The sequence below is a fragment of the Nematolebias whitei genome, chromosome 15 (genome assembly GCF_014905685.2).
Source record: "Nematolebias whitei isolate Nwh7 chromosome 15, NemWhi1, whole genome shotgun sequence".
NCBI classification, from domain to species: Eukaryota; Metazoa; Chordata; class Actinopteri; order Cyprinodontiformes; family Rivulidae; genus Nematolebias; species Nematolebias whitei.
This window is the reverse complement of record NC_056512.1, coordinates 12324038-12341878: the sequence shown is the minus strand read 5'-3', so window position 1 is coordinate 12341878 and position 17841 is coordinate 12324038. Positions and strand designations below refer to the sequence as shown.

The following is a 17841-nucleotide window of genomic DNA, read 5'->3' as shown; positions in this document are numbered from 1 at the left end:
AGACGTTTTTGGGCAAGCTTCCGTTTCTTACTGTGTTCGAATGGACCCAGTTAGGCGAGGACCACATCTGCTTCGCCCTTAACCCATCAGCGACAGCCTTAAAGGGCGAAGCCTATATGACATAGAACGTTGGTTACGTACTGTAACCCCAGATTCTATGAATATAGGCGTAGCCCTTTAAGCGTCGGGCCTCACTGGCTCCTAAATGGCTGAAGAAAAAGCTATTTTGGGAGCCGATTTCCCGCTCTTAACGTAATTTATACGGACCGGGTGGGGCCCACACAGCAGGTGGGCGTGGACTAAATTTTTTCAGTGCTTATGCTCCGCATAACGGGATAAACCCATCAGCGACAGCCTTAAAGGGCTACGCCTATATTCATAGAATCTGGTGTTACAGTACGTAACCAACGTTTACGTTTGTTCGTATGTTTGTGACCGCATGGTGGAGATACAATGGCCCAGGGCTGGTGATCTTGTACTTTACATGTAAAATAAACCTTCTGAAATGGAAGACAACTGCTCCTCCTCTCCCTGCTTCAGATCAGAACACATTCTTTCAGTTTGTATGTGAGCGTTATACTCGTAACGCCCCAGACATTCTGTCATGATCCACATCTATTTCAAGTGCTTTGTTCTATAAAACAGAACAATTAGGTTCTACCCAGGACTTATGCAGATGATACACAGTTCTATTTGTCCATGAAACCCAATGAATCCATTTAGTTACTTCAACTACAAGCATGTATTAAAAACATAAAAACCTGGATGACCCTAAATTTTCTCATTTTGAACACAGACAAGACTGAGGTTTTAGTTTTTGGACCTGAGCATTTTAGGAATAAAATTTTCAGTCTTTCTCCCTCCTTAGATGGCATTAATCTGGCCACCAGCTCTAATGTTTTTTTGTTTTTTTACCCCTTGTCCTGTCCGGCATTGTGACACTTAGAATTATTGTCTGAGTGTCAAAGTGATGCCCAACAGATTTACTTTTACAAGCAGAGCATTATGGCTGACCTTAATGCTCCACTTGATATATAAATAAAATTTTACTAGAGTTTGCTTTGGGTTTGTTCCAGATGTAATGGACACGGGGACGGAAAACAAAGAAGATAACAAAGCAGAAAAGTGAGAGAAGGGTTAAAATGTAAAGAAGGAGATAGGAATAGAGGAGAGAGAGATGGATAAAGAGAACACAAATCAACATCATTGAAGTCTGCCTCTTGACCTGCAGACAGAAAAAAAAAAACCCCGACAAAACCGAGAAACCACAACAACAAACAACATATATAATGATAGTTATAACATCATTAGAAAGTATTTTATACATTACATGGTAATACAATATATATTTGATGGCCACCACAACCCAACTGAGTGTGTATCTGATAAACACCTGAATCTAAACACCTGTGTGAGCATGCTTATCACTATAAGGTTTCTCCATAAAAATGTTCAATAGTGGATGTGGGGACCCATAAACCCGTCCCCACAAGACACAAAGGCAACACAGAGAAGACCGGAACCACCGACACACAGTGGCCCCCAAGCCCGGAACTCCGGGAGTCCCCCAACAGGGACACCCGCACCCCCCCAGAGAGAGAAGCAAAGGGAAGCCCCGGGCGATCCCCAGCAACCACAATGCAGAAACCCCAGGAGGCTGTAGCGACGAGTCCACAGGCCCCGCCGGCAACCCGCCCCTCCAGAGTGGATCCGGCCATGGACACCGAGCCCCGAGTTCCGAGGTCATACCACCCCCCAACAGAGGCCCGACAGGGCCAGGGCATCCAGGCCCCCGCAGGCAGCCACCAGGGCGGGCCCGCACACACCCCACCACCCAGCCCCAGCTGCTGAGAGCCGCCAATGCACCGGCAGCAGGGGGTCCACCACCGGAGGGGAGCACGACCCACCAAATGGGGGGTCAAAACTGATCCAAGAGAGGGGACCACCTAAAACCCAACCTGAGACATAAACAGGCACACAGAGACAGCCCGACAGAGCCTCTGTCGGGCCGTCCATGCGCCCCACACGCCCGACAGCGACCGCAAGCCGGCCCCAGGCCGGGGGCCAGAGCAGCAGGGAGCAGCAACTGAGGAAGGCCGGCCCAGTACACCAATGCATCCCTACAGCCCCACACCACAGGCCCAGAGAGGCCCCGGCACGCCACCCATGCACCCCCCCACACACACAGCACCTCCCACCATGAATGTCACATCAGGCCGACCAGCCAGCACCCCGTCGAAGTGAAGCCACGCCCCCGACCGCCGCCACGTACTACCAACGATCACACACACACAACCACAGCCGACCCCCCGCCAGAACCCAGCAGCCACCCCAGCCAAAGGGCTGGCCATCGAAACCAGGAACCCTGATCAAAAGATCCAAACAATCCAGGGAGAACCGGTGCACCAGCTCCACCCCCAATCGCCCCCCAAGGCCCAATACCCACCCACAGCCCAGACCCAAACCAGGCAGCCTACCCACCACCCCCAACCCCACCCCCAACCCCAAATGTCAGACGGAGAATGAGGGTTTAAGGAAAACTGGAAGACCCAACTCCTCCCTCCTCCCACTCAAATACGATGTTGATGCATGTTGTTATATAGTACGTTTAAAATGATAGATAGTAATGGTAGATAGTGGTATTACAAAAAAAGATCTTTCACATCTTGTCTATCAGGACACGATTTGAGACATCAAAAAAACTCTACCAGCAAGCTCAATTAAAACATGATTACATTGCATTTGACATGAAGGTGTTGAGATTTGTCCATGAGTGTTTTTTTCTGATCAGCCACAGTTTCTGAAGATGTTGTTTCAGCCAGCAGTTCTGGTAAGCTTGCACAGAAAGTTCTCCCGGGGGGGCGATAGATGAAGCTTTTGTCCTTGGGTACATATGTCCCAGGAGAAATTGATAGTCGGCCTGTCTCCGAGGCCGTCAGGAGTCAGATTTAGATAAGCTTGATTCTTGTTTTTTCTTCAGGCAGACAGATTACCTTTTTTCTTCAGCCATGAGTCCATCTGGGCATTCTGGTTCCGAAAATGCCTAATTGTGTGATTCCATTCCACTGATCCATGCTATGAGTCTCCTTCAAGGTCGAACCCACCACGCTGACGAGTCCCAGAAGCCGCAGGTGGCCTGCGATTCTCATAAATTGCCTCCACCTTACGGTTAAGCTCGTAAACCAGACAATTTAAAGTTCCTACTGCACGGACCAAACCTTCACACTGACTCGGAAGCTTTTCCATGGCCGAAACTGCTGCCGCCGTCTTCTTCAAAAGTCGATAAAACAGAGCCCCGCCGATGCCAAAAAGCAGAGTCCCTGCTATCATAATTCCAAATATATAAACGTCTTCAACATCCTCCTGAGACAGGACTGAGAGACACATCATCTGCCACACTCCCCACGAATCCATGACGTATCCCACAGCGTGAGTCTCAGCTGGACACGCTGGTTCTCCAGGACCTTGTCGCTTTGATGAAAAAATCTTATCAATAGAGTTGAACGCCCACGATACCAAATCCATAATCTTCTTAATTTAGACGAGACTATATATATGTCTCTCGGTTGGTCTGGGAACGCCTTGGAGTCCTCCCAGAGTAGCTGGAAAAGGTGGCTGTGGAAAGAGATTTCTGGACCTCGTTGCTCAAGCTGTTGCCCCCAAAACCTGACTTTGGAACAAGAGGAAGATGATAGATGGATGCAACTGAGGCATTTTGTGAGGTCTAACTCTGATCGTTTTCCTTTGTACCCCTCTAAACATTTTGTGGCTAAGATTTTGGAATGTAGCAAGAGCTACACTTCTCAGTTCACACCATGAGACCATTTTGGGCTCTCTTAAACTGAAATGGGAAATGGACTTGGAGGAACCCATATCAGAATCAGTCTGGCAAAAAATCCTTCAGAACATTTATTCAGCCTCAATTTGTCTGAGACATATTGTAATTCCATTCAAGCTGGTGCACCAGCTGCACTGGTCCAAAGACAAGCTGTCCATGATTAAAACTGACCTTGACCCTGCATGCAATCATTGTAAACAATCTCCAGCTACACTCCTGCACACATTCTGGACCTGTTCCAAACCGTGGACCTATTGGTAATCTATTTTTGACACCTTCTCTGGGATATCGGGGCGGCTGTGGCTGAGTGGTTAGAGCAGTCGTCCTCCAATGCGAGAGTTGGGGGTTCGAATCCACCAGCAGTCAAATGTCAAAGTGTCCCTGGGCAAGACACTGAACCCCTCATCACCTCCAATGTGTGTCCCATCAGTGTTTGAATGTGATCTAAAGCACTGATTAGTCTCTTTAGAATGATTTGTTCAATTAGCTTTGTAGAGATCTAGTAGAGTGCTGTATGAATGGGTAAATGAGGCACAGATTGTAGAGTAAAGTGCTTTGAGTATTTTGAAATAAGATAGAAAGGTGCTATATAAGTACAGCCCATTTACCATATGTGGGAATATTGTGCACCCATCACTGTTCACCTCACTGTTTGGGGCGGTTCCTGTGGATACGACCGTCAGCAAATACAAGGATGTGAAGGCTTTTGGCCGTCTTCTGGACAGACTTGTTTTGTGCAGTTCAAAGGACCCACACCCCACAACATATGTGCACTGGATAAGAGAAGTGATGTATCGTATCCATCCATCATTTTTACCCCATCCTTCCTTTTCAGGTCGTGGGGGTCACCCACTTCTAGCCACCACTGTGTGAGAGGTGGGGGACACCCTGGACAAGTCTCCAAAGACAAACAACCATTCACTCTCTTACTCACCTAGAGACAATTTAGAGTTACCAATCAGTCTAACATGCATATTTCTGGTCTGTGGGAGGAAACTGGAGTACCCAGAGAAAACCCACGCACACACGGACAGAACATGCAAACTCCACCCAGAAAGGCCCCCAGCTGGGATTTGAATCGGGGTGACCTGGTCGCTGAGGTGGCAGCTCTACCAACTGCACCACCGTTCTGCTGTATATTCATCTGGAAAAAATTAGATATACCCTGAAAGTTTCTATAAAGATATAAAGGACACCTGGCAGCATTTTGTGTTATGTTGAAAACATGTCAATGCCTGCGTATCTTTGGGGTGGCTGAGTGGTTAGAGCAGTCGTCCTCCAATGCAACGGTTGGGGGTTTGATTCCACCAGCAATCACGTTGAAGTGTCCCCAGGAAACACTGAACCCCTCATTACCCATTATATGTGTCCCATTGGTGTATGAATGTGATAAAGAACAGATTAGTCTTTGTAAAGATAGAGTGCTGTATGTATGAGTAAGCAGAATGTGTTGTAAAGAGCTTTCTCATGATAAGAAGTACAGTCCATTTACCATTTCTGTGCGACTGATCAGGTGTGGGTGGGGAGGGGCAGGAGGTGATTTTGTTCAGTTTTTGTGTGTGCAAAAGAAAAATTTAATAAAAACACTTTGATACCCCCACCCCCCACAAGAAAAAAAAAAAGGTTCTGTTGGCATACTTGACAACACACAGCAAACAGTTTGGAGAGTTTTATTTAAAAAAAAATAATAATAAAAAATAAAAATCAACTACAGCATGAAATTGATACAGCACTTTATTTAAATTATGTGCAATTACCAGTATGTAATTTAAAAAAGTAAAAAATAAATAAATACACAGAAACATTTAAATAATAATGAAGAGTTTGTAAACTAGACTAAGTGGCTGCAGCAGAGAACTGTGTGCATACATTCATGTGATCATGTTCAGAATGACATGTTGTTGGACTGTAGCCACGGAGCTGAACATCAACTCTACACCGTCCACCATCAGACTGCTTCAGTTTCATGTGCACTTCTACAGTACAACCTCTGCTCCAGTACCACAAGATCCAGACTGCGTGGAACCAGTAGAGCTCAGGGATCCGCTCCACGGGATCACTGAACACTGCTGCAGCATTGCTTTGGGTCCAGTCATATCAGGAATGAGACAGAAGCAACGAGGTCCATCAGAACAGGAAGCCGTCAGACTTTAGAGGAGCTTCTCTTGGCTCGGAGAACTTCTTGAAGTCAATGTTGCAGATTGATTTTTGCAGGTGGACAGTTACTGCCACAAAAACATTTCATTTTTAGAACAGAGACTGATGTTTAGTTGATGCAACTAGAGCTGGGATCCACAACCAGTGGCTCTCAGACCAGCATGTCCCCCCACGATTCAAACCAGAGCGCTGTGATTACAAAACCATTACTGATGCATCTTCATGACTTTGGCTGATTTGACATAAACACTGATTCATATATTTTATAATAATATATATTACATTCTATTCTGAACAATGTAGCATACATGCTAACTTGACACGGACAAGGCTAAAGTAAAGCTAATGCAGTTAGCATCACTAGTAATGTCATCAGAACAGAGGAGTTGTGATAACTTCAGCTGCTCCTCAGACGATCTGCAGCGTTCAGGGATAGAAATAATAAGATGTAAAGTCAGAGCTTCACTGCAACATATTTCTACAGGAAACCCCCGTAGTTCATGAACGTTTCAGCTTCTGCCTCCAATCATCACTGGGTTACATTTACACACACGGTCTGGTTGGAATGAACAGTCACTTGATGTCAGCAGTATGTTGGGTCAGAACTTCTACCCTGCTTTGTAGGAGGCTTATTACACAATACCCTTCTGTTTTCACTTTGTAATTTAGATTTGTTGAAGTCAAATAAAGCTGACACAGCACACAGGCGTTAAACATGTGTGGCTTCCACGTGTAAAACAGAGTGAAGCACGTAGCTCCTTACAAGATGGCTGCCAAAAATATCACCAGCACCATTAGTGGCTGTTTCAGTGTTTCTCTAGTCCATTTAAAGAAGTAAAGGTAGTTTTGATTCTTTCAACATGATGAAAGGATGTCATTAGAAATCAGTTCTTAATTTATTTTGATGTCTAATGAAATTATGAGGACACCCACTTAGTTGATTTTACAACTCACAATGGTGTCCCGACTCCCACTTTGGGGCCACTCAGTAACTCTTCTAGGACAAACGGTAGTGCAGCACAGATAAACATGAACTAAACCCATTTCTGCACTTTAAAAATTGATGTCTGAGAAAAACAGATCCTGACCCCCGTCCTGTTGTTCCTGACACCTGCCCCCATCACTGGACTGCTGTGGTTGGGGACCCCTGGACTTGAGGACCAGCCTCGTTGCTTTGGTACTTTGTGATACAAGTTATGAAAAGTTGACTAAGTTCAGAACCGGCTGGAGCAGGACTTTGGGATGTTGTCAGAAGTGAGAACGTGTCTCCTCACAGATGGTCTTTGGTCTCGGAGCAGAGACAGATTCTCGAGCTTGTGGGTAGTTGAGGCAGCGACAGCTGAGATTTGGATCCAGCAGCAGGTGATGCCAAAGATCCAGACCTCTGAGTTCTGCTTCATTCTGTATTCTGTGAAGTCACACTCAGATAACTGACATGTTTTTCTGATCTTCAGCCTGTGGGACCACACTGTCCTCCACTAAGTCCACTTCCAAAAAGTCCAGCTGGTCACTGTCCTGAAACACGTTTTCCTCTTTGTCAGCCTTCTTGCTTTCGTCTTGGACTCTGATGCAGCTTTGGCACAGTGTGGATTTACCCAGGACAACCAGAACCAGGCAGATGGCGCTGACACCAAGCCCTGCTGCACATGAGTAAAAAGCAGCACCGTAGTCCTGAGTGACGTCCACCAGCACACCTGCAGCAGAGGATGGAAGTTGTATTACCAAAAACTCAAACCAGAACTAAACAAAGGAGCAAAGATTCTTACCTCCCAGTGGGGGTCCAGCCAGACCAGCGAAACTCTGGATGAAGACGTAGACCCCTACACAGGAGGGCATCTTCTGGATGCCCACCACTTCCTCCTCAGCCAGAAGAGGGATGTGTGTGGAGGCCACAGTGCCCAAGAAGAAGCCGTAGAGAGCACAGCAGACCACCAGGCCCCAGAACTCCCACACCACTGTGAAGGCCACCAAAACCAGGCTCAGCAGGACCACGCACCCCAGCAGAACCAAGGTTTTCTTGCAGCGGACCTTGTTTAACACGACCCCAATGGATAAGCGGCCGAAGATCTCAGCCACGGCCATCACAGAGAGCATGTATGAGGCCACGGTGGGCTCCACGCCGCGGCTCTTACTCAGTTCGATGATATAAAGCTGCGGCGCAAAGAAGCCCAGAGTGGCAAACAGGCCGAAGAGCGAGTACCAGATGAAGGGACCGTCTTTAAGCACTGAGAAGTCCAGGAGTTTGGGGCTGGAGCGGTGGACAGGACTCGCCTCTCCCCCGGTTACTTCCACGTCAAGACAGTCTTTAATTGGACTGGGAGGTGTGGACGAGGACTTCTCCCACCCCAACAGAGATCTGGCCTCTGGTTCTGCATTCCTCAGGTCTTCATCAGACCCGGAGAGGGACGTGACACCTGAGTCTCCAGACCCTCTGGAGATTGCTGAACTCATGGAGGTTCGAGTTTGTTCGTTCTCTATTTCATAAACATTCTGAATCTGCTTCAGAGAGGCAGAGTCCGACGGGCCGTCCTCCTTTAAGGGCTCCGGCCGGATGACAATGGGACGAAGGAGGACGCCGCAGCCGATCACAGAGGCCTGAATGACACCAAGTACGACGAGACAGTAGCGCCAGCCAATGTCTTCCTTCAGTCTGGTGAAGGCTGTGGAGAGATGAGGAAAATCTTCACTTTCACAAACTTTGACCCTAAATGATCCAAGTGTGAACACAAAGGAAGCTGCTGCCACTTTGTTAAATAAAGACGATGTCCTGAGGGACGTGAACAGTGAAGGTGTGCAGCTCTAGACAGGAGTGTTGTTCTGGACTGGAACTGAACAGACTTCATGCTTTTGGAGTTACACTGTGGCGAGAAACAGATAAGTTTTTGTTTTCGCTTGTCTGAGACTGTCTCCCTGCACAGCCATGGGTCCTGGTGAGAAGAAGGAGCAATCGGATCCAGCACCAGGTGCAGTGGTGGAGCCAGGGGGTGGCCAATGGTGGCCTTGGCCACCAAAGAGCCATCTTCAGACACTCCAGTCCTTTGAGGAAACTATTACGCAATAAAAAACTAGAAAGCATGGTTTCCTTAAATGATTGGGGAGGTCCGTTTACTTATATTACACCTGCATCTGACGAAAACCTGAGGAACGTGTTTACTTATTCTGTCGCAAAGTGAAGAGGGTGAACTGAAATATCCTTCATCGTGCATGTTGTAAGCATGTTAACATGAAAAATAAGCAACGTGCCAACTTCCATTTGGGTGTACAGCTACATCAAAAGAAAGGTTCCTTTCAAATATTTGGCTGCCATGTCAAAATCTAAGATGGCTACAACCATATTTATATAAACCCAACACACCAATCATTTGAGCAAACGATGCTTTCTAGTTTTTATATTGCTTAAAAGTATAGTTCCCTCGAATGATTGGGGTGGCCAAAGATTAATCTTTGGTGGTCAATGCCACCATTGGCCACGCCCTGGCTCCACCATTTCACCTGGTCTTTGATAATATTACACCATCTTCTTGCCAGGATCTGCCACTCTGCACTGCCAACAAACAAACAAGAAACTACCTCTGTTATAGGCCTGTCATGATAATAAATTTTGCTGGGTGACTAATTGTCTTGGAAATTATTGCGATAAACGATACTATTGTTTGAAATTTGACAATAATTAGTAATTATTGCCAAATTTAAGAAGAAATGTTGGTTAATTTTTGAGTGTAGTACCTTTTTTGACCACCGGATGGCAATACAAGACTGTTTGAACCAAAGGATGGATAGTGAGGGAGCGAGCAGCGTGTCTCTTTAAGAAAAATGGGAGGGAGGCCCCTTGACGTGACATGAACTGTCTCTGCTTCCTGTTTTTGGTGCTCAAAATGGCAGACGCTCGGTGTGATTTGAGCTCTTTAGCATAGCATTTTTCACACAAAGCTTTTAATAAAAAAATCTATAAAGAAGTTTTCAGCTTCTTTTTGCAGAGAAAAATAACTTTTTACATGAAGCCACGGGTTTCAACCGTGAATTTTGGAGCTTCGACAATTTTCCTGAGGTCGGCCTGTTAGCTTAGCTCGTAGCTTAGCTTCTCAGCTTAGCTGCTTTAAACGATCCAAAAACACAATTTTGGACGGTTAAAACAGATTTTAAACACAAAAAAAAAAGATCAAGAGAAGGGTCAGTGAAGAGCACCAGAGTTGAGCCTTTTGTCATCCAGTGTCTTCAGTAGAAAGAGAGAGACACGAAGAAATGATAATGCCGATAAATGAAAATGAGGTCGATGATTTTCATTTATCATGCGATTAATTGAGTTATTGGTTATTGTGACAGGCCTACTCTGCTATTATAGACAGTGTAACTCTTCCCCTCTTGAATATGTTGCACCAAAAACAATCATGTTTACATTCTCTGTTCAACTCCAGTCCAGAAAAACACTAGTTTAAAAAACTAAAAAACGTTCACTGTTTAACTCCCTCAGACAGGAGGACTTTGGTGTCCAGCTTGTTTATAAAAACTAGTTGGTGGCTGGAAACCTAATCTGCTCAAACAGCATCTGCGTGAGAAATGTTGCTTGTTTAAAGCTCATTTTTAGATCAGGAGATGACAACTCACCAGGTGCAAAAGCAAATATGGCGAAGGATTCTCCTGAAGAGGCGATGGAGGTAACGAGGGCTCTCCGTCTGGAAAAGTACTGGGCCAAGATGGTGATTGTGGGGAGGAAGGAGAGGCAGAAGCCGAATCCTATAAAACGAGAGAAGAGAAAGGGGACATGACAGCCACTGGCCCACATGGTAGGAACACTGCATGGCTGGGGGAGGGGGGGTGTCAAAGAGTCAAGCAGTCAGGTCTCTCCTTTGTCAAAGGTGGCGGGGAGGGCTGGAGATGAGACAGGTGTGCTACAGCTGCTGCTGAGACAAAATGCATGTAAAGACAAAGAGATAAGAGGAGAGAGAAGAGGCCGTCAAATCAGCGTTCCACTTCACTGACTGGTGTCATGGTGGGAGAGCTAGCAGTGCTTTCTGTTCCACAAAGGAAAAATAAAGGACCATTTAAAAAAGTTCATGTACAAAAACTTACTCCATCAGTTTGTTCTTTGTTCAATCTACACTTTTACTCAGTTTATTTCTTCCTCTTCGGTCGTTTCCTGCACAGCCAAAGTGGAAAGGTAGAAGTCTGAAAAGGAATTTGGTGTTTTTTTTGTTCTTAATTATTATTTTTTATTTCCGTTCCAGTTTTTTGAGCTGTGTCAGATATTCATAAAACCAGTACCTGACTGGGCTGAGAATAGTTGACGAATGGAAGAAAATGTTTACTGTGGATCTCAAATTCCTCAGTTCAGACACTCGCAGTTGTGAAATTTGAACGTTTTAAAAAGTTGACATATTTTCTCTCTAAAGTCTTTGACAGCATCTTGAACCTGTTGAGTTTATTTTCAGTAATTCTGTATTTTGACATCTCTCCTATGACAGGAAGCTCTCTACTAGGGGTGCACCGATTGCAGTTTTCTGGCCGATCACCGATCTGAGTGCTCTCACCATTTTAGCGTCTTTTCTCAGTAAAACAAAGTGAAACTTTAAGTGAACGACAACGACTTGAAAGCGGTCTTCATGCGTCCTCTACTGGGTATGTTGGCTGGTTCAAGTAGAAGTGTTTATATTGGCCAATAATGGGACCATTATCTCTGATACTGATGGGTCTCCAAACATCTATATTGGCCTAAATTATCGGCCCTGCTGAAATATCGGCTGGACTCTATTTAAGACCAACTTACATTTTTTTAAAGATGAGTTTAAGACATTTTAAAGATGTGTGGACGCCCTGAAAATTTCAGAAATGAGTGAAACTGAAAATGAGTTTTTTGTCAGTTTTCTTAAAATTATGTTTCCACCAGTCACAGCCCAGTAAGCCACTGGCTTAAAAAGCTAACATAGATTAGGTTCGTCACCTCTCAGTCACTGGAACGTTCTAAAAAAAAAGATTTAGGTGTTGACACTGCTAGAAGTCCCTTAAGTTTATTTATAGCAAACAAAGCAGGTATCTGCAGGAGGAAAGCAGTCACTTTGTCAAAGACAACTCACAATGACACGGACGTGGTGACAGAATGAGTTGTTAGGTGTTAGGCGTGTTTCTAATACCTGAGATGATGCCAAGAGTGATGTACATCTCAGTGATGGAACTAGTGAAGGCAGACGTGATCATTCCCAGACTTATGAGGAAGCCGCCCATCATCACCACTGGACGATAGCCAAAGCGGTTGCTCAGCATCGTTGCCAACGGAGCTGAAAGGAAAGAAGAACAGCCATTAAATTCAGATTATTGCTCGTGTGCCTCATTCCTGCTGACACTCCACTGTTTCCATCTAAACGTTGTGCTGAAAATCTGGAAAACCTCTTACAGTGTGAAGATGTGGAGACAGCCATAACGCTGCTACAACCTTCGTGCTCACCAGGTTCTCAATGACCCACATCCAAGAGCTGTGAGCACTGGCCCCATATCATGGACATGCTTCCACTGGGGTGACAAACCACCACGATCGGCCCCTCATAAAGAGAAGCCCCCTGTTTCAAGATCACACCAAGACCCTTAAAGTCCGTCCATGGTCTGGTTTTTTCATCATGGTTTAGTGTGAACAGGGTCCAAACCGTGATTGTGTCCACCTGTCTGTTCCTGAACCCTGACAGCTTATCGAAAACATTCACACTGACACAGGAAATAAATGATAAACAGCTGTTTATCATTTATTTCCTGTGTCTTTGCGGTCTAACTAAATCTGCATAGTTTGTGTTAGTTTAACCTTTCATGTATAAAATATTTGGCCCAATCAGGAGTAGTGTCCTTTGACCTCTGGATTTTGTAGCTTTTATACGTTTCCAAATATTTAAAATAAAATTCCTCACAGAAATACATTGAGATCAACTCCTGTAAAATCTTCATCTTCCCCAAACTGGCTCAATATTTAACTTCTTATGCTACGTTTAGCTTCATACCTGCAACTTCACAAGGGATGAAAAAGGTGCTTAGTGATTTTTAACATGTAAATAAGCATTCAGGTACACTCCAAGAAGAAAATCAGGGGAAAAGACAACATGCTTGAGGTAAAAGACATTTACTAACATATCCTAGTTTAATGAGGACAGATGGAGTCAACCCAAAAAATAAACTATAAACAAACAGCTGCAGCAGCAGCAAGACAAACACAGCACAACATTTAGCTAACAGCTAAAACTCATTGCTTAACTGTTTTGACCTGGACAATTATGTCCATGCACCTCTTTCATGCCCGCTGGCACTTGTACAGTGTAGTGTGTGTGTATGGGGATGGGGGGTCTGAACATTTTGAATAAACTAGATGTCATTTCCTACATTGTGGTGTATTTTAATGTGTTGTTAAACACCTACGTTTACCTCCATATGTAAACAATTGATGCAATGATTATTTTAGAGACACCTCGTTCAGCTAGTCCAGATCTGCATCATCCTGTTTTTAAACTCAAAATTATGAGTGTGACACAATTTATCACAATGACTTTAGGGGTGCACGTCACATTTGTTTGATTTAGTTTTGATTTAGTTTTATGTGTAACACAAGCAATGGAGACACTAAACAGCAAGTTTAAAAATAAGAATATTAACTTTACCCAGTGAACAGGTGCAGTTTTGTAATTCTTCAGTAAAACTTGTTAAGGTCCCCAAACCTTCATTTGTGTGTTTTGTCTGTAACAATCTTTAAGCTTAAATAGTGAAAGTGCACTGTGTTGTCGTCATTGTGTGTCCCCATACAATGACAACATTTGTGCTCTGCATTTGACCCATGACACGTGATACACCCAAGTGGGACAGGTGTCTTGCTCAAGGACACCACAACACACGGGCATGGCAGGGAATCAAATCTACGACTTTTAAGCCCCAAATCCTGCGTCGTACCACTGCGCCCAGTCCATCAGCTAAACAGATATTTACAAAGTTAGGATGAAACAAGACGTACAGCGAGGCCTGGTGACTGACCTGTAAAGGCAAAGATGAACACAGAGATGGAGATGACCCAAGACACACGACTATTGCTCTCCCTGAACTCCTCCATCAGATCCTGGAGGAAGATGCCCAGGGTCTTGATGACTCCATATGTGTTGACCTCCACCAAGAAAAAGGCCAGAGCCACGGCCCAGCCCCAGCCGCCCTCAGGCACCTCTGGGTAAACACTCGGGCCCAAACAGCGGGGGACGCCAGGCCTCTTCATGGCTACAGTACCTGAAACCAACATCCCAGAGATTAAAGAGGGAAACATCAAAACAAAAACCTGTGGATCCACTGATTATGCACATGCATCGTAATTGTAGTGACGACAAATTGAGTTGACACACCTGAATGTTTTGTAATTACTAAAACTTTTCAACTGTTTCCATCTGGGCCTTGTGTTGTGTTGAGTTTTGAAAACGTTCAATATTTTTACATTATTCACATCTCAAAGAGGCCAACACTTCTCTGTTCGTCTTTGTCTCATAGTACACAAACATTTAGTATCGAAACTCTTTAGTTTTTAAATATCACAACAAAAACTGTATATGTGACTTTTTGTTTGCAGGACTGACAGTTGAGTGATTTTATCAAGGCCACGCCGAGCCGACACAGATTCCTGTTCTGTACACAAAAGATGGAAAGGTCTCTGGTTTTAAGAAGTGAAGAGCGTGGGCTGAACCCGACTCCAAATATTGTTCAAAAAGCACCAACGTGTTTTTAATAAAACACCAAGTCTTTAATCTGTGACATGAATTCTGCTCTTTGTATACCCTGAATGCTTTGAGCTGACTCAGCGCTCTCAGGTGCCATGTTGGGAGGAGTGATGTAAGAGCCTGTGAATAATTCATGGTGACTGTCAGAGGTCAGCAAATAAAGTTTGCACCGGAGGGACAAACTGTTCAGTCAGGATCGCACGTGTTTACGACAAACTAAAAGGATTAAACTTGTATATCCCTTGAATTGTTACAAATTAAGCTTATTCAACTGCCTGTTACAAAACGTGATTACCGTACTTTTCGCCACATAAGTTGAACCTTTTTGCATTAATTTGCATGCCCTACAACTTATACGGCGAAGAGACTTATTTATGTTTTTTTTCCTCCATATTTAAAACCTTATTTTAGGCTGAGATGTGACTATTTCATTCATTCTGACATGGAAAATATTGAACACTACCATTTCCAGCCACTAGAGGGCGTTCAACTAATATGGCAAACCAAGTGACTCATTAATAGGTAAAAGTGGCTATAAATGAGACACCTGGCTTGCCATACCAAATCACCTTCATCTCGCTCTGGAACTCCTGCAGCAAACGTCAAATCAGCTGCATTTCACCGTGCTGCCCAGACAAAATGCAGCTGACTTGACCATTAAAGTGCATTTATTAAGGACAAGTTTAGTTGAGACACACCTTTACTATAAAGTCGAGCAAACAAATAATTGTTTTAAGTGCTAATCTTGTTCAATTTCTCCCATGCACGCTCCTACAGACGCCATTGGGCAGCCGGTCAATTTTTGGCACAACACCGGCCCACGTTTCCAAGTGGTCAGTAGTGACACATAATAGATGCAACTTATACGGCGGAAAGTACGGTACATTATTGATGGAGCCATATGTGAGACATTTAGTCATGTCACATCAGGAAAGGTGGGTGATGGTTACCAGTATGTGTTTACCATTAGGTCCTGACTTCTTAGTCTAAAAGTCAGGGTTAGATGTCAGAGGTTCAGATTTAGGGTAAGTGGAGTGGTACGGTTACTCTCAAACTACAGAAGCAGTGTTTCCCCTACAATTATTCAAGGAGGGGGCCCCGTCCGGTGAACAGAACTGAGGCCCCCAACACTACGCAGCTCCGCCATTTCTGGACGGGTTAAGAGATTGTAGCAGCTCAGCTCAGACGCCAAACCGTGAAAATCGAGCGCAATAAAAACGTACTGCTACGCTACCCCCCACTCCCCAATCAATAAGTGTCGGCACTAAGGTTCTCCTCATAAAAAGCACTCGGGTTGATAAACTGCAGCACGGACCACCGAGCTACAGCTGCTAGTTGATGGATGTAGAGTAGCTCAACAAAACTGACAGAACTACAACTGAAACATACAGCAGCTTTCAAACAAAACTGCTTCCAACTTGTCACATCTTCAATAAAATGTTACAATTCTTAATGAAATCTCATTTGTTGTTACAATTTTCTGTTTGGAAAAAAAAATAAAAATTGATCCACAAACATAACAAATGCCTTTATGTTTTCAGCCATTTTGAAGATGAGATTTTTGTGTCTGAAAAAAAAAAACCTGTTTCTATTCCATTCTTAATATTTTAGACCACGTAAAGTCATTTCCTCCTCCGGCTGAATGAACCGCACTGAAGTGGAGGAGGAAGGACGTCAGACGTTTCTGATAATCGTCCGGCTCAAACTCACAGTGTCTCCCCTAGAACAGTGGTCCTGGCAGGACGCTCAGGGTGGGAGGAGCGGGACATTTGGTAGGCAGGGCGCTCAGGGTGGGAGGAGCGGGACATTTGGTAGGCAGGACGCTCAGGGTGGGAGGAGCGGGACATTTGGTAGGCAGGGCGCTCGACTGTGTTGACAGGGCGGGGCGCCCTGCCTGCATAACGGTAGGGGAAACACTGGACATGATTTTTACTTTGTGTCACACATGTTCACAAAAATGTTGCTTTAAAAACAACTGAATCAGTCAGACAGAAAAAAAAATTACATTTAAAAAGACGAAAGTTAGTTAAACATTTACACATCTAACAGTTACTTAACAAACATCATTACTCATTAAACAATTAGTTAACATTCTTTACTAATAGTTAACCATCATTACTTGTCTGGAAGTTAATTATCTTTATTTAACTAACAGGTCAGATAGTTAACTATCTTTACTTACGTAACAAAACCATTTTTACTCAACTAACAGTTAGTTCACCATCTTTACTTAACTAACAGTTAGTTAACCATAATAACTCATAACACCTTTACTCAACTAACCGTTAGTTAACCATCTTTACTCATCTAACAGTTAACCATCTTTATTTAACTAACAGACAGTTAATTATCTTTACTTACGTAACAGTTAGTTAATAATTTTTACTCAACTAACAGTTAGTTAACATCATTACTCACAGTGAACCATCTTTATTCAACCAACAGTTACCCATGTTTACTTAACTGACAGATAGTTAACCGTGTTTACTTAACTAACAGTTAGTAAATGATAATTAGTCAACTAGTTACCCACCTGCAGAGCTGTGAAGAGGACTGAAGCAGCCTTTGGATGATTCGACAGTTTTTATCTGCTCGTTATTTCAATGCCTCCAACAATCTTTTTAAAATAAATATTCTGCGTGCTGGACAGAGGAGATGGCTGAACTAAGTCATCTGGTTAAGGAACATCCTGCTCTAACGTGCTTGTGTCTGAGCAGCATCTTTTGTCTCCTCGCTCTGTCCTCCTGCCTGTTCTGACAGCTCTTTACCGGCTCAAGCCGGTATTCAAACGCGGGCACGCGACTTCCTGAACGCGTGACGCTTCTTGACGTCTCGCTCACGCACGTGCAGCATCAGAGGTGCCGCGCGCAGCTGTCTGGTCGACATGAAAGCTCTGCGCCGGAGCCTGGACCGTGAAGGCAGCAGGACCTGGACCGTGAAGGCAGCAGGACCTGGACCGTGAAGGCAGCAGGACCCGGTTCTATTGAGACGATCTGTGCAGCTGTCAGTCAGAACCATCTTCAGTGAAGTTTTTGTTGGGTTCGGTTACAACGAGGGGCTGGACTCAGAACCAGTCTGTGGGTGGACCGGACCAGCTGGCCAGTTCCGGGTTCCGGTCTGGAG

General features: G+C 44.5%; 1 protein-coding gene across 1 annotated transcript; it reads right to left on the bottom strand.

Annotated features, from left to right (window-relative positions):
* Positions 1 to 7134: 7134 nt before the first annotated feature.
* slc16a6b (solute carrier family 16 member 6b) lies at positions 7135 to 14225 on the bottom strand. Its single transcript, XM_037689378.1, has 5 exons — positions 13994 to 14225; positions 12124 to 12267; positions 10601 to 10729; positions 7762 to 8655; positions 7135 to 7689 (listed from the first exon to the last, which is right to left on the bottom strand). The coding sequence occupies exons 1-5, from the start codon at positions 14223 to 14225 to the stop codon at positions 7418 to 7420; spliced, it is 1671 nt and encodes a 556-aa protein (XP_037545306.1). The 3' UTR covers positions 7135 to 7417.
* Between the last annotated feature and the right edge of the window lie 3616 nt (positions 14226 to 17841).

What these genes read in the sequence shown, in the direction of transcription:
- slc16a6b (XM_037689378.1), bottom strand. Translation starts at nt 14,225, where the DNA reads ATGAAGAGGCCTGGCGTCCCCCGCTGTTTGGGCCCGAGTGTTTACCCA. An exon ending in CACTCTTGGCATCATCTCAG is followed by an intron (nt 10,730 to 12,123) that starts GTATTAGAAACA and finishes CTCGTTTTATAG; the next exon opens with GATTCGGCTTCTGCCTCTCC. An exon ending in GGCTGGACCCCCACTGGGAG is followed by an intron (nt 7,690 to 7,761) that starts GTAAGAATCTTT and finishes CCTCTGCTGCAG; the next exon opens with GTGTGCTGGTGGACGTCACT.